The sequence below is a fragment of the Tursiops truncatus genome, chromosome 7, assembly GCF_011762595.2.
Source record: "Tursiops truncatus isolate mTurTru1 chromosome 7, mTurTru1.mat.Y, whole genome shotgun sequence".
Taxonomy (NCBI): Eukaryota; Metazoa; Chordata; class Mammalia; order Artiodactyla; family Delphinidae; genus Tursiops; species Tursiops truncatus.
In genome coordinates this window covers 18809743-18825117 of record NC_047040.1, presented here as the reverse complement: position 1 = coordinate 18825117, position 15375 = coordinate 18809743, and the positions used below count along the sequence as shown (strand labels likewise).

General features: G+C 56.8%; 1 protein-coding gene across 3 annotated transcripts; it reads left to right on the top strand.

Annotated features, from left to right (window-relative positions):
- The first annotated feature begins 456 nt into the window (after positions 1 to 456).
- On the top strand, positions 457 to 13567 carry WNT6 (Wnt family member 6). 3 transcript variants are annotated; one of them, XM_073807238.1, is made up of 5 exons: positions 457 to 795; positions 1730 to 1813; positions 9747 to 9967; positions 10195 to 10529; positions 12201 to 13567. In XM_073807238.1, exons 1-5 carry the CDS (start codon positions 716 to 718, stop codon positions 12660 to 12662), a joined length of 1182 nt encoding a protein of 393 aa, XP_073663339.1. In that variant the 5' UTR covers positions 457 to 715; the 3' UTR covers positions 12663 to 13567. The 3 variants fall into 3 exon arrangements, with proteins under 3 accessions (XP_073663339.1, XP_033715621.1, XP_033715622.1); XM_033859730.2 differs by lacking the exon at positions 1730 to 1813 and having other exon boundaries at positions 460 to 795; positions 12201 to 13565; XM_033859731.2 differs by lacking the exons at positions 457 to 795; positions 1730 to 1813 and adding an exon at positions 1824 to 2782 and having other exon boundaries at positions 12201 to 13565.
- The last annotated feature ends 1808 nt before the right edge of the window (positions 13568 to 15375 follow it).

Sequence of the window (15375 nt, the reverse complement as noted above, 5' to 3'; positions counted from 1 at the left end):
CAGCATCCCACTCCGCACCGCCCCCCAACCCAAACTCCCTCATTCCTGGGAAGTTTTCTCTCTTTACAGTCAACAAACCTGTCAAACGTCTCTCTTCCAGCCCGTCCCCCATTCCTCAGCTCCTTTTCCTTCCCCCGCTAACCCTTCTCCACCCTACTTCCCCGCCCCTCCTTGCCCCCGACTCCGGGCGGCGGCCGGGGGCTCCCAGGCGGTGAGAGGCGAGGTGAGGGGGCGAGGCGGGCGGGTCCCCCAGCCACGAGCGCGCTCGGGCCCCGCCCCGGGACCTCGCTCCCGCCCTCCGCTGAGCTCCGCGCCCGCCGCCCCGGGGCGCTCGGCTCCCTCCCGAGAGTCCCGCCGCCTGACTGTCGCAACTGCCACCCCCACGGCCCCCCTGCCCCCCGCCCCCGCCCCGGCCCCGCTCCCCTCCCACCCCCACCCTCGGCTCTGATTTCTTCTCCCGAGCGAGCTCGGCAGGAGACACAGGCGCTGGCTGCCCCGTCCGCTCTCCGCCTCCGCCGCGCCCTCCTCGCCCGGGATGGGCCCCCCCGCCGCCGCCGCCGCCGCCGCCGCCGCCGCCGCCGCCGCCGCCGGAGCCATCGCCTCCCGGCCGCCGCCGCCGTCGCCGCGCTCGCCCTGAAGCCCGGGCCCCCGCGCGCACCGGCTGGCCCCGCAGCCTCGTCCCCTGGCCGCCCCGGCCCGCGGTAGAGCTGTCACGATGCAGCCGCCCGCGCCCTCCCGCCTGAGGCTGCTGTTCCTGCTGCTCCTGTGTCCGGCGCACGTCGGCGGACTGTGGTGGTGAGTACTGCGTCTGACTGTCCCCGCGGGGCTCCTGGAGCTCGAAGGCGGGGGCCTCGGGACCGATAGTGGGGCTCTGAATTGCGCTCCTGCCGCCTCCGGGCTCTACCTGTGCGCAGAGCCCAGCCGCCGGGCAGCTGGAGACGAGAGGGGGAGGTGCGTGCCGCTCCTGCCAGCCTCCTCCAGGGGCACTTCTGAAATGCCACTTAGATATGCCCACACACCCCCGCTCCCCCCTTACATTCTACTGTGTTTCCTTCTCCTGTGTCCCACCCCAGATTATGCGCCCAATCCAGGTCACCAAGGAATTGGCAGATGGGTAGGAAAGACATTGGGGAGACGGGCAAGATCTGTAGTCTGAGATCCGAATAAAAGAGTCTGCGAGGAGGGCTTTGGATTTAGGGGAGGAGGGCTGGATTTGGGGAAAAGAGGGGAGCAAGGTGGGAAGCCACAGGCGAGAAGACTCAAACAGCTGCCTCTTCCCCGCCCTGCTTTGCCCACAAACCCACCAGCTTCTGTCTGGGCTCCTCCAGAGTGGGCGGTAGGGGCGGGAAAAGGAGTGTAAAGGGGAAACCGAGTCAGAACCTTAGCTTTCTCTACTTCCTCCTCCCCGACCAAAGAGGAGGAAAGGCAGGAAGGGACCCAAGCCTATGCCCTTCCATATGTAGGGGTCATGGGTGAAAAAATGTGCAGCTCGGGACGTACTGGGAACCGCGGAGGGTCCTGGAGGAAGGGAGGGAGGCCTGGCCAGCCAAGGGTTGGGGACGTCTTCCCAGACCTAGCCTCTCGACTTGGCCCTAGCTAGAGCAGACGCCTAGGCAGCTAAGGTTGAGGGAACTTTGAGTCTCGGGAGGTGGACAGAGGCTGGGGAGGTGGGTGCCCGGCCGGGACCGCTCAGAGATCCGGATCCCGTAGACTTTTTTTTCCTTCTCAGTCTCAGGAGCAGCAAAGACTCGCCCGGAATAGTTGTGTTTAGAGAGGAGGGACTTGGACAATACCGCTGGTGCATCAGCCAATCGTAAGAAGGCAAGGTCTTGTCTATTTGCATATCACAATGTCACTGGCTGGATTCTCTACCCTCCACTCCTCTCCCACCCCGGGATTTGGAAGAAGGGGTGGGGCAGGCAGATCCTTCTCTTCTAGGAAGATAGCTGGATGCCCACACAGGGAGCTGCTGGCCACCATCCCACTTCCATGATGTGGGAGAGAAGTCCCTCAGGGTGTCGCTGAGGGGACAAACTGAGGACGACCGAGGTCCTGGCTAGGGAACATGCGTCCTTTGATCCTGACTTAGAATAATGCAGTAGCAGCTTTGAAATAGACAGACCTGAGATCTAATCTCCCCCATTTGTTAAGCCTGTGACTTTGGGCAAGCCACTTCTCCCTGCTCCCAGATGTCTCAACTGTAGAACAGGGAGTCAGTCCCCCTAGCTGGCAGGCTCCATAGGAGGATTATGTGGGATGACCTACAACATAATTGGACATTAGGAGGTGCTCCTAAATGTAAGTCTCCTCCTCGACACCCCAGGTTCCGGCCAGAGTCCCCATGGGTGAAAAGGGGGATTAATTTAAATGTAAAATCCAGGGTCCCCAGCAAAATTTTGTAAAGGCATCTCTATCTCTTGTTCCCCATGCACACCTTTCCTAACTTTGCCCTTCCTCAAGGTATGGGGACAGGGGTCTCTCCCTGATGGCTGTTGCCTTCCCTTCCCCCTGCCCCATTTGTCCCAATTTTCTCATCCTTCCAGTTAAAAATACCACTTCCTCCATGAAGCTGTCTCTCTGTCTTCCCTCCCTTGCCTTCTCTGTGCTCCCACTGCACTCCATGCATTGGGCAACTATGCCAGTTATGCATTTTACTGACAACCATCTCCTCTTGGGCCTCTTTTCCCTGCTCCTGGAAGGCCAAGCGTTTGTCTTTAGGGCCCGGAAGACTGAAGGTGCTGGGGACAGTTTTATGGAGTGTTGCTGAGTTCATCTTTCTGGGGTTTGTATCCATGGGGGTTCCTTTGTTTAGGAAGGGCTGTTGGGTGGGAGCCACACCAGAGGGAGAGAGACTTGGTCCCTTGGAGACTGACCCTGAAGCTGGAAAGCAGGGAGTGGGGGAGGAGGTGAGGAAGGCAGGTGTGGGAGAACACAGAGGCCTTCATGGCCACAGCTGCAGGGCGAGCCGGGTGAAGAGTGAGGGGTTGGGATGATAAGGTGTCTGGCGAATGCCTCACTCAGATGCTTCTGAGAGGCTCCTGTCATTCCTTGCCCCCCACCCCGGAGGCTTCACCATAAGTAAGAGCTTCTTCAGGCCAGGAGATTCTAGGCTGCTCCCTGATGCCTAGGACTGGTTTGCTGGACCTCTTCTCTCTGCTTCTCAGAGAAGCCAGGCCAGAGCTCTAGAGGTGGACAGGAAAGCAGCTGGCCTCGCAGCAGCCCACTGAAGTCCAGGCTGACATTCTAGCAGCAGCCAGGCTGGGAGGAGACAGGACCCCAGGAACTCTGAGCGACTGGACTGTCCCGGTCAGGAAAGGAGGGTCCTGGAGGAGAGCGGCCCAGGCCCTGGAATAGGCTCAGGGACCTGGCTCCAGGTCCCGGAGAAGTTTCGCTTCCACTTTCTTTCCCCCTCCCCCATCTTCTCCGATGCAATGCATGCTTTCTAAACTCTGCCTCTGGCCTCTGTCTGTCTCTCTCCCATCTGTAACCATATCTTTGTGAATTGCAGAATCCCAGATTCCAGGACACTGGCCAGGCTCTCTGGAGGTCATCTTGTCCAGCTTACTGCCTCCAGGCCATCCAGCCTATGCTCTGGCCCTGACAGATCCCGTTCTGGTCATCAGCTCCCACCTCTCCTATCCTGCTCCCTGCCCCCCTTCCCCCCTCCCCCGGGAAGTTCTTCTCAATGTCTAACCCATCTTTATTTATACCTCCAATTAGTGGATGTAGAAAATAGCTCACTCTCACAGAATACCAACATCAATCTCCCTTCTTCTCCCTTCCTCTTTCCTATTTCTGTTTTATAGTTTCTATGAAAGAAACTAACCCTCCCCTTGTTCCACTAGGAAAAGCACCACTCAGTCTCACTCCCTTCCCCCATCTCATCTTGCCTCCCTTCCCTATGGAAACAGGAACAGACGCCTAGGACAGCCTCACCTCTAGTCCCTCGGGGAAGCAGGGAAAGGACCCAGGCTTCTTCCCGACACCCCGGTTTTCCAGTTGTGACTGCCCCCACCCTTTCCCATCCCCTCTTCCTCTGGGGCCCCTGACCCTTCATGGGCACTCCTGTGGCTGGCCCCCACAGACTCAGGATGGGGCGGGGGTGGGGTGGCCGTCCAGCACCCCCTCCAGGCCTCCCGCTTTGGCAGCTTCCCCTGGAGGGAGACAATGGGGCTGTGAGCAGAAAAGGGCAGGGGCAAAAGGAGGCTGGCTCGGTCCAGGCCAGAGCATGCCCTGAGCCCACCAGAGTCCTGGCACTGTGACATTTCCTGTGGGGCGCAGCCCCCTCCTGCCCCGTTCTCATCACAAGCCAGGAGTTGGTGGGGGAGGTCAGTGGGAGGCTTGATCACCAGGGCCCAGTGAGGGGGATTCCAGAGTGTGTACTTTGATGGAGAAATCCAGCTGTGGAGGGGATGAGGCGAGGGTGGGGCGGGCAGCCAGGCCTCGGTCAGGCTGGCAGTAAGGCACCCAGCCAGCCAGAGCAGGAGGCGCTGGGGAACGCAGAAGCCAGCCCCTGGGGGCTGGAGAGGGTGCCCTCTAGCCTGCGCCTTCCTTCCTGCGGGGGGTGGGCGGGGTGGGGGGTGAGATCTTGGGTGCTTCCCCTGGACTGCCTGAGGAGGAGCTCGGGGAGGGAAAGGTCGCTGGGAGGGTTCTTCACCCACTTTCCACCTGGCCTCTTGGGCTGGTTTCTCCAGCTCGGAGCCCTCTGTTTAATCCAGAAACGAGATCTAGAAATGACTTAGAGATCATCTGGTCCAATCTTCTCACTTACAGTGAGAACTCTAGCCAAAGCTCAGGGACAGGAGGTGACTTGCCCATGGCCCCCCAGAATGCAAGTTGCTGAGGGCTGGGACCGGGAGCCCACCTCCTGCTGAGTACCGCACCCTTGTGTGCTGTGGGGCTCAGGAAAGGGGTACAGGGCCTTCCACGGGCTCCTCTGCTCCCCCATCCCCACCCTCACACAGTGCTCCCCACCTCAGCATGGGAGAGCAGAAGGCACATGACGGATGCTCACCGGCATATCCAACGGATGGTCACCGTGTCCATGCCTTTGCCTCCCACAGCCCTGACCAATGGGAAGCCCTCTTCTGCAGTGAAGTCATTCAGGGCAGGAAAAGCCCCTGCCTCTTCCAAGAGCAATGAGGAGGAGAGAAGTGTGAGGAGGTGGGAAGGGCAGCACCCAGCACAGGGCAGAGAGAACCAGATTGGGCTGGGGTGGTGGGGGGCCGTGGAGAGGCAGGGGTTAATGGAGCTGGGGCATCACTGGCTTTGATGTGGTGGTCGGGGAGGGGGGAGGGACAGGGGGAGGGGAGCAGTAATTACCGAGTTAGACAGAGCAGGACAGGACAGGCGGGCCGGGCACAGGCCCGGGCCCAGCTGCCTCAGCAGCCGTCAGGCAACATTTTTCTGCCCCTTCTCCACCACCCACCTCCCCCACCCCTGTGCAGCCCCCGCCCACGGCCCCAGGGCTCAGGGCTCCCTCTGCTGGCTCTTGGGAGTGAGGGTCAGACTAAGGAGCGTGGGGAACTAGCGGGGGGCTGGCTGTGAGACCCTTCAGAGGAGCAGGCATCAGAAGGATCTGTGGTCCTCTCGGCCTCAAGAATCCACCGACCGAGGAGCGCTCGATGGGGAAGGGAGGGGTCCTGGAGGGCGCTCCTGGTCCACGGGCTGGGCTGACAGGGGAGGAGGAGACACTGGGATCCAGGCTAAGTAAGGGCAGAGAGTTGGAGAAAAGCATGTTCTCAGGAATTCACAAACGCTGCCTGATTGCCGTGCGCTGTACAGGCCCAGGAGATGATTAAGGGTGTGAATAGGAAGACAAAACACTTGTGGAAGTCCACTCTCTGGACAGGCTCTTTTCACAGGTAACCTGGGAAGTAGGCAGGTATTATTTATTTCCATTTTACAGTTGAAGACACTGAGGCTCAGAAGGTTAAGTTTCATCATCCGTTCAACCAATGATAAGTACCAGCTTCCCTTGCTAGGGACTTGCTGACATCATAGAACCAGCAAATGGCAGAGCCCAGACACAAACCCAAGTCCGATGGGTCTTCAGACCCCTGAGTGTGTTCTGCTAATGACGTTTACTTCTTCCTGAGGGCCTTGTCTCGAGTGAGTTCATATCTAATTGGAGAGGGAGGACAAGAAAACATGACAAAATAATTATGCCCCTCGCAGCATAACAAACACCCCCCAAATGAGTGCCACTTGGAGTGATGCAAGTCGGGGAGGTCAGTGAGGGCTGGGGCCCAGGGGAGGCTCCTTAGAGCAGGTGGGATCTGAGGCGAGTTTGGAGAGATGCTGGGTGAGGTTTTGATGACTTAGGGGTGGCGAGGGGTGGCTCTGAGTTAGCCAACCCTGCTCAGAGTAAGGGCTATGTGGAGGATGGCACGCGAGGCCACACGAGGTATCCGAAGACCGCAGGTGGCCGTTTCCTCCGGTCCCTTTGGTTTTTAAAATATTCACCTAAATTTCTCTCAGCGGGGATCCCTCCACTGAGTGGCCAGGGTCAGTCACCTCTCTTCTCACCGTGCTCACCTGTACAATAAGGGTGAAGTGGGTGGAGCTGGACTAGAGTATCTCTGACATTCTCTTCCGCCCTCTGAATCCAGGAATGGAAAGGTAAGTTAGGCCAGAAACCCGGACCTCCAAGGCTTAGATCTACAGATGTTGTCAGTAGGAACTGGCTGCCCCCTGACCAAGGTCCCTGGGAGGGAGATCTTGGCACAGGCCGTGCCAGCTAGAATGGCCAAACCCAGGCTTGTCCCATCTTGTCCACATACTGATGTCTTTTAGGGCTAGTCTTGTTTTTTCTATGCTGGAGTGACTGTTTAGGATCTCAGATCCTACATGTTATATATTATATATTTCCTACCACCACTGTGCTCCCGTCACCGCCCCCGCTCCAAACACGCAGATGCTCCCAAACGGGCACATCCTCTCTGGGCTGATCTCAGACGGATGCTAACTCAGAGGCCCCGACAGCAGAGTTCATTCCCTAAGGAAGCAGAAGGGAAGGAAGGAGGGTAAAGGAAGAAGGAAGATGGGGGAGTTCTTTGTTGATGCTCTTAAAGATGGTGTTAAAGTTAGACGGGATATTCAAGCCTCTCTCGCCAACTCCTCACTTTTCTGAAGCCCAGAGAGGGAACTGATTTGCCCAGAGTGGCTCAGCTCACCCAGAGCTGACAGAGACCAGGGTACAAAAGCGAGGCCTGTTGTTTTGCCCAATGCTCCTCTGCCAGTCCCCTTCGGAGTTTCCTTTCCTGTGACTTGAAGATGGGAGTGAGGACAGGAGGGCAGGGAACAAGCTAGTCCCTTGGGATTCTAGCTGCTACTATTGCCCATTCCTCCTCCTGACCGGCTTGTAAACAAGCCTAGTTCCCAGGCAGCCAGCCAGCCTGGGGAGCTAGACCCGGACCAGAAACCGACTCCGGGGCAGCCCCTCAACGCTGTGAAGGGCCAGCCAGCCCCACCTCCTGGAGGGCCCTGCCTCTCATGCTCCTCTCGATTCCTCTCCTATCTCAGGCTCCTGGGAAAAAGACAAGGTCAAGAGGTGTTTCCCCCTCTTGCCTGCGTACCCACACCGTCTCCTGCTTTCCTAGTGCAGGAGGAGGGAGAGGAGACGGATGGGGCAGAGTAACCTTGGGAAGATAAGGCCAGTCAGCCTTGGGAAAGCAGGGAGTTAGCAGAGGGCAGGATTGGGGAGGGGAGAGTGGGGAACTTAGCGGCATGGGGGTGGGGCGGGGAAGATGGGTTTGCAGGGCCCCAGACTCCCAGGTGGAGTTCTGGACATGCAGGTGGCAGAAGAGGAGCTGGACAGCTGTGGGCAGGCCCGCTTCCCTGCCTCTGAATGCAGCGGGGGGAAAAAGAAAATGTTTGAGGAAGCTAATTAGGAGTCATGAAACCACATGTGGACAGGGGCCTGGGCTCAAGTGAGGACCTTCTCCTTAGATGGCTCATTCATTCATTCAGAAACATGTATTAAATGGTATTCATTGTAGTATTATAGTAATTGTTCATAATATGCAAATTTTCATTAAAAATGGGAGGGGGGATACAAATTAAGTAGCTAAAAATCTGCCATGGGAGACAAAAGAAAATGACAGTCCTAACTGTCAACGTGCTTGCTCCATAGTCTTATCTGCCGACCTTGTACAGCCATGCTGGAAGCTGCCCCCCAATCCTTTTTGTAATGAAGTGGGATAAGTAGGTGGAAGGCGGAAGGAGAGAGGAGAGAGAGAGAGAGAGAGAGAGAGAGAGAGAGACACCTAAGGGCAGGGCTGGGGCTGGACCTTCCCAGGCTACAGTTGGAACGCAGTGATGGGCAGGTCCTAAGCATGGAGGAAGAAAGGTCTGGACTATAAGTCTGTCCACTGAGGAGAGAACCTTGGCTCCTGGACTACTTGGGTAAGGGTGATGACAATAACCTGATAGGGTGGTGGTGTGTGTGTGTCACAGGGGGTGGTAGGAGATCTTAAAGGACTGAGCTTACACATCTTCCTGCAACCACGTCTTCAAACATCTCACTCCTCAGTGTTGAGAAGTTCTAGCTTAAGACCTAAATTCCTCCTGCTGCTACGTAAGCCCATTACATCTCCTTGCTCTGGGGCCAGAACGTGCCTAGTCAGCACGTACCTACAGAGCAAATGGGGACAGGGGGGCGGATGCACACGAAGGCTAAACTGAAAAGTAGGCCATCTTGACCTTTGGCACCTATCCACCAGCATTTTCCTCATCATTTTCCATCTCTCGGTGCCGCTTCTCCCCACCCAAAATTTTATTCTGCCTTCCGCTAAAGGATTTTTGAGTGGTTTCAAATTACCCTCAGCCCCCAAGTGCTCAAATAAGAGCAATCCAATTGAAGTGGTTCCACCCGGGTGTCGGTACCCAGCCAGTATAACCTTCAGGGGTATGGTGCATGGCAACCAAAAGCTTGCCTTGCTGCCATCCTGCTCTGAAAAGGTCACAGACCCTGGAGCAGGAGAAGGGTCAGTGTCACTTACTTTACAACAATGCTTCAGAGACTCAGTCCCCAGTTCCTTCCTCCTGCTCTCCTGTTCAGGGAAACAGGGGATATCAGGGTGGGAGGGCCCACTTTAGAGATCAAAGCTTCACCTTCCTATTTGACAGAAAGAGAAATCTGGGCTAGAGAGACGGTATGACTTTCCTCAGAGGCTCCATTCCCTAGCCACTCTAACCTCCTGTGGCTTTCTCTATCTCTGGGATTGCCACTACTTTTCTAGCATCAGGGCTGATCAGCTGACACATTTCCAGCTTGTGGTTCACTAAGACCAGATCCTTCTCTGTCACTGTCTACTTTTCTTTGGTATCTCTTTATGATATATACTTTCTTTTCTTTGACAGCCTTCTTGATCTTTCTTCGGTTAATTTCCTCCTTGTCTCCCTTTTGGGCTAGGCCTGTTGAATTTTAACTGTGGCCTACCTGGTGCCAGGTGCCTTCACTTTGAGTCAAATTCCTATAAGGATTTATTAATGAAGATGTACACAGAAGGTTAATACTGAATCCTTGCTCTATAGCAATTTCAGTCTAGAACCTAATTAAGAGGGGACACACAAATGGAATAGTAAGAGAACCAGACAGGATAATCTGAATTTCAGTTGTGGGGAGCTGGTGGGTGAAGAGGCATGTCACAGCTCCTGGCTGTGGGCTGGGCAGGGCTGGTCTCCCTCCCCCTCACCCACGCTCTTTGAGTCACACCCCTGATCTGCTGTTCTTTGCTTCCCAGGGCCGTGGGCAGCCCCTTGGTCATGGACCCTACCAGCATCTGCAGGAAGGCACGGCGGCTAGCAGGGCGGCAGGCTGAGCTGTGCCAGGCCGAGCCAGAAGTTGTGGCCGAGCTAGCGCGGGGCGCCCGGCTAGGGGTTCGAGAATGCCAGTTCCAGTTCCGCTTCCGCCGCTGGAACTGCTCCAGCCACAGCAAGGCCTTTGGGCGCATCCTGCAGCAGGGTCAGTGTGGGGAGGAGACCAGGAGGGGGCTGCTTTCTCTTCGCCGGGGGATCCGAGGAGAGGGTGGAGGTTTGGGTAGGCTGCCTGAGCCCCACTTCTCCCACGGGTCAAAGGGCACCCTGCCCTGATCCTGTCTCCCAACCCCCCATCACACTGCCTGGCCCACCGCATTCCCCCAGTACCGAGCTTTGGTCCTGCTGTCTGACTGCCCCTCCCCGCCCCCGCAGACATCCGGGAGACGGCCTTCGTGTTTGCCATAACGGCCGCGGGCGCCAGCCACGCCGTCACGCAGGCCTGCTCCATGGGCGAGCTGCTGCAGTGTGGCTGCCAGGCGCCCCGCGGCCGGGCCCCGCCCCGTCCCCCCGGCCTGCCAGGTACCCCTGGGCCCCCGGGCCCCGCGGGCTCCCCCGACGGCAGCGCCGCCTGGGAGTGGGGAGGCTGCGGCGACGACGTGGACTTCGGGGATGAGAAGTCGAGGCTCTTTATGGACGCGCAGCACAAGCGGGGACGCGGAGACATCCGTGCGTTGGTGCAACTTCACAACAACGAGGCGGGCCGGCTGGTGAGTCTGGGCAGGGATGTGTAAGGGTGTGTGTGTGTGGAAATGCGTGTGCGGAAATGTGTGAGTGTGGGCAGCTTTGAAAGGATGTGGGAGAGTGTGGTATGTGCGGAGGACTGAGTTTGTGGAAGGGTGTGGGGAAGTGAGGGTGTGAGTGAGGGTATGCAGTGTAGGAGTTCATTAACGTGTGCAGGGGAGCCAGTGTGGCCATGGGGACCACTTGGGAAGATTGGCTGGGGGCCTGGATGGGCATGTGGGAGGGGAAGTGGCCAGCCTAGAAGAGGGAGTTACTTGGGGGGCCTGGGAGGGCCTGGGGCTGATGGCCCAGTGAGCAGGGTAGGGAGGGGACACCCAGGGAAGAGGACCCAGGGCCTTTAGGGACCTCAGGTAGGGAGGACACACCTCTGAGACAGGACATGTGGGGCAAAGCTTGGGGTAGGTAGGGAGCTGGCTGCCAGGGCAGGGGCAGAGGAGGGAGACAAAGGCTGGGGACGAAAGAAAGGATAGAGGCGAGGTAAAGGTATGGGGTCTGGAGGTAGGGGAGCCGGGAGAAGTCGGGGAGGCCTGGAAATGGACTAAACAGGTCCAAGGGAAAATGGGCTTGGAAAGGAGAGAAGAACGAGAAGTAGATCCTGATGGCAGAAGGGGGTCAGGCAGCGGCCGGAAAGCTGTGATCGGATCTGGGCACTTAACTGGCTGCCCAGCAATCCCAGACCAGTCCCTGTCCAGAGCCCTGGCAGCCTCTCCCCTTCCCTCTGTGATGATGAGGGTCCCATGAGCTCCTGTTTAGGGACTAGAAGCAGTCTGAGTCAGATGTTTACAGGAGGTGATGGGGGGAAAGAGAAGGGGCCTGGGAGCGGGAGGGAGATGTACAGGTCTGTAGATCAGGTTGGCCCCTGGACTCTGAGCTTCCGGAAATGATCTTCCTGGGGCGTCTGACCCCTTAAATCCCTAGTGGGGTTGTGAGTCTTCGACCCCAGCTTCAGACATAAATAGTAAATAAAGGGCAGGACTCCTGGGTTCCAGTTCTCAGTAGTGCGTCCACAGTGGGCCCTCCTGCACCGTATGCCTCAGTTCTAGGTTGTGCTAGGGACCCCCCCCCCCCACACACACATCCTATGTCTTCTAGGGTTCCGGCCTGAGGCATTGGGCAGGGGGGTGAGAGGGGGACCAGAGAGGAATGTCCAGACAGGCCCACATACCTGTCGGAGAGGGTTGGGGAGGGGTGGCGGAGACAGAGCCCAGGCGGCCTGCTCTGCCTGGGGCCCTGAGGAGCAGGAATGAGGGGGTTGGCCTGGCAGGAGGAATAGGGTGCGAAGCTGCCACCTTCCCCACCCGCCTCCCTCCAGGGAGAATCTCTCCCCTGCTGTCCATTATGCTTTCTCCCCCATTCCCTGGCTTTGGATCCTGGAACCTCTACGCTGCATAGTGACCCCCACTCCCCACTTCTCCTACTTCTCCATCATTCTTCCTCCTCCTCTCCGGGCTGTGGGGCCCTTGATTTCCTCCTCCCCACTTTGCGCTCTCCTGTTTTGTTTGTTTGTTTTTGGTCTCTGCTCTTTTCTTTCTTTCATCCACCACCCTCCCCATCTTATTTTCTGTCGGTCTTCTGGGCCTCGCCGCGTCCCGCCTTCCGGATCTGTCTCCATCCGCCCGCGCCTCTGCTCCCCGCAGGCCGTGCGGAGCCACACGCGGACCGAATGCAAGTGCCATGGCCTGTCGGGCTCATGCGCGCTGCGCACCTGCTGGCAGAAGTTGCCCCCGTTCCGCGAGGTGGGCGCGCGGCTGCTCGAGCGCTTCCACGGCGCCTCGCGTGTCATGGGCACCAACGATGGCAAGGCTCTGCTGCCCGCTGTCCGCACGCTCAAGCCGCCTGGCCGCGCTGACCTACTATACGCCGCCGACTCGCCCGACTTCTGCGCCCCCAACCGGCGCACCGGTTCGCCGGGCACGCGCGGCCGCGCCTGCAACAGCAGTGCCCCGGACCTCAGTGGCTGCGACCTGCTGTGCTGCGGCCGCGGCCACCGCCAGGAGAGCGTGCAGCTCGAGGAGAACTGTCTGTGCCGCTTCCACTGGTGCTGCGTAGTGCAGTGCCACCGCTGCCGCGTGCGCAAGGAACTCAGCCTCTGCCTCTGACCCATCGCCCGGCTCCCCAGACTGCGCGCAGAGCCGCCTCTCGGCACCTGCGGGACCTCTGGGCGCCAGCAGGGGACGTTGCCAGGTTTCCCCTGGGAAAGTCCATCTCCCAGGCCTCTCTAGAAACTGTGAGGCGGTGGGGCTTGAGATATACGCCCGCTCATCAAGGCCCAGGGCACCGGAGGAGCCTCCAAGGGGCGCTTCCCGGGGGCTTCTGGGGGAGACCTCTCTCCTCGGCCCCCAGATAGAAACCAAAGAGCCAGTTTCTAGGCCTCGGGATGCGGGGCTCCTCAGAACTGCTGGCCATGGGGTGGGTGGGTGCATTTAGTATCAATAAAAATATTTAAATCAATAGGACTGGGCCCATAGTTTGGAGGAGGGCTGCCATGGGGACAGGCTCTGAAAGGAGTGAGTAAAGGGAGATGGTTTTGATAGAACTAGCCTCTCAGGGGTCATCACCCTGGTTCCCTATCTTCCCCCTACCGGACTGGGCTCTTCTGGCAACGAAGAGTACCAAATCTCTCCCTTGGCATTCTCCTTGTTCTGTCTAGTACACATCTAGGGCTTGAATCTGCAGGCTGGGGGAGAACTAGGATGCCTCTTTGAAGGAGCAGACTGAGAGGGTCTAGAGAAAGAAGGCCAGAACCTCCGGTGGTGTACTCAGTTCTCACTACAGCCCTTGTCCTAATTCTGGGGCGGGGGTGTGGGGACACCTTTATCTGTCTTTCTGTTTCTGTGGCCCCTGGGGAATTCGAGGGTAGACTTTTAGGGCCACCCAAACTCATAGGATCAAAGCACTTTATAAACTGCAGAATGTGATGAAAATGTTATTAGTAACATCAGCTTTTGTTACCATCAAAACTAACTTCACCTCCATTAACATTGAAAAGACTGCCCAGAATGGCATTTCCAATCACGCTTAGAGGGAGATGAAGCGAAGTTGTCCCAAAGTTTCTCTTGGCATCCAATCACATTTCCTTCCTTCTGATTCCTCTCAGAAAGCTGATGGTGAGGGTAAAGGGACAGAAGAAGGATTTGGGGTTCTGGGTTCGCCAGAACTGGGCCTCAGGCCTCCATCTCACTCCAGAGAGAATGAGAGAGGGTGTAGCCCAATGGCTGGGATTCAGAGCCCCCAATTTCCCCACAGTCCAAATACTGCAGTGGGGAGTGACTCTCCCATCAAGGTATGCAGGGCGAAGCATGAGTATTAGATTCAGACACTCTGGGTTGGAAACTAGCGCTGCTGCTCACAAGTTTACAGTATAGGCCATGTTAGCCTCGGTTTCTTTACCTATGCAATTGGGAATATCATTCTGTTTCAGTTATCCCTTGCTGCATAACAAACAACCCCAAAGTAACTACTTCTCATGATCCTTTAGGTCAGGAATTTGTCAGGACTCAGCTGCATGTTTCTGCTCCTTATGAGAGAACTATTGGCTCTGGTCATTCACTTGGCTAATTCTGCTGGTGGTTCGGCTGGGCTGGACAGTCCAAGATGCTTCACTCATATACCTCTAGTGCCCCAGAGCTTCTCCAGTGGCCTCCTCTCCATGTAACTAGCTTGGGCTTCCTTATGACATGGTGGCCTCAGTGTAGTCAGACATCTTACATAAGGCTGGCTTTCAAAATAGACTGTACCAAACTTGAAGGCAGAAACTGAAAGTCTCTTCTTAAAGTCCAGGCTTAGAAGTTACCCAGCATCACTGTCACTCCTTTTTGGTTGACACAAGTCACAGAACCAGCCGAAAGTCAAGGGAAGGGGAAACACACTCCACCTCTCAAAGGGACAGTGGCAAAGAATTGACAACCATCATAATCTATCCACATCCTCATAGAATTGTGGGAAGGATTTTTTGAGATATGCAAAGCACTTAGCATCTGACAATAATTTATGACAAATTTGTGTTTAATAAATGGTAGTTACTGTGAGAAAGGGGATAGAGAGCTGATGCTTTTGCAGGCGTTGGGCAGGCCCTGATTGCAAATGAAGATACCCAACTCAAACTAGCTTAGGCCAAAGGGAATTAATGAATGGATCTTACACCTGGGAAGTCCAGGGGTAAGTCTGAATTTAGGCACCGCTGAACCCAGGGGCCCAAATGATTGATGTCATTGAACACTCTCTTTCTCTCTCTCCCCCCCCTTTCCCTCTCTCTCTCTCCCCCATCTTCTTCCCTAAACCCCCACCCCCATGTCTATTGTTTCCGTTTGTCTCTGTCTCTCTTTTCACACTGCCCTTATGGTCTCCTGCTGCAGAGAGACTTCCTTTATATGGTAGCCGTATGTCTACATTCTTAGTGCTGCTAATCCAAAAAGTAATGGCTTTCCCAACAGAAGCCCTAAGGAAGCTGGGATCAGGTCAGCTGGGGTCGCTTGCCTATCCCTGAACTAACAACAATGTCGAGGAAAATGTACCACCATGACTGGGACTGGCAGCCCCCCTAGGACCACAGGGAATGGGGGCACAGGGAGGGCACATTACTTCAAATGAAACAGAGGGAAGGGGAACTCGTCCTGGATGTGACAGACCCTAACCATGGCTTCCAGTGCATCTTCCCTGCCCTGGCAATGGCCCCGGATCCACCTGTATGACCTAGCCTGGTTCAGCCCTCAAAGATCACACTGGGGCTCCAGAGTGAAGCCTGTATGGAGAAGGGGTATAAGGCTTCAGTGAGAAGGAATGGGCATCTGGGTTTTCTTCCTTCCTTCCTCC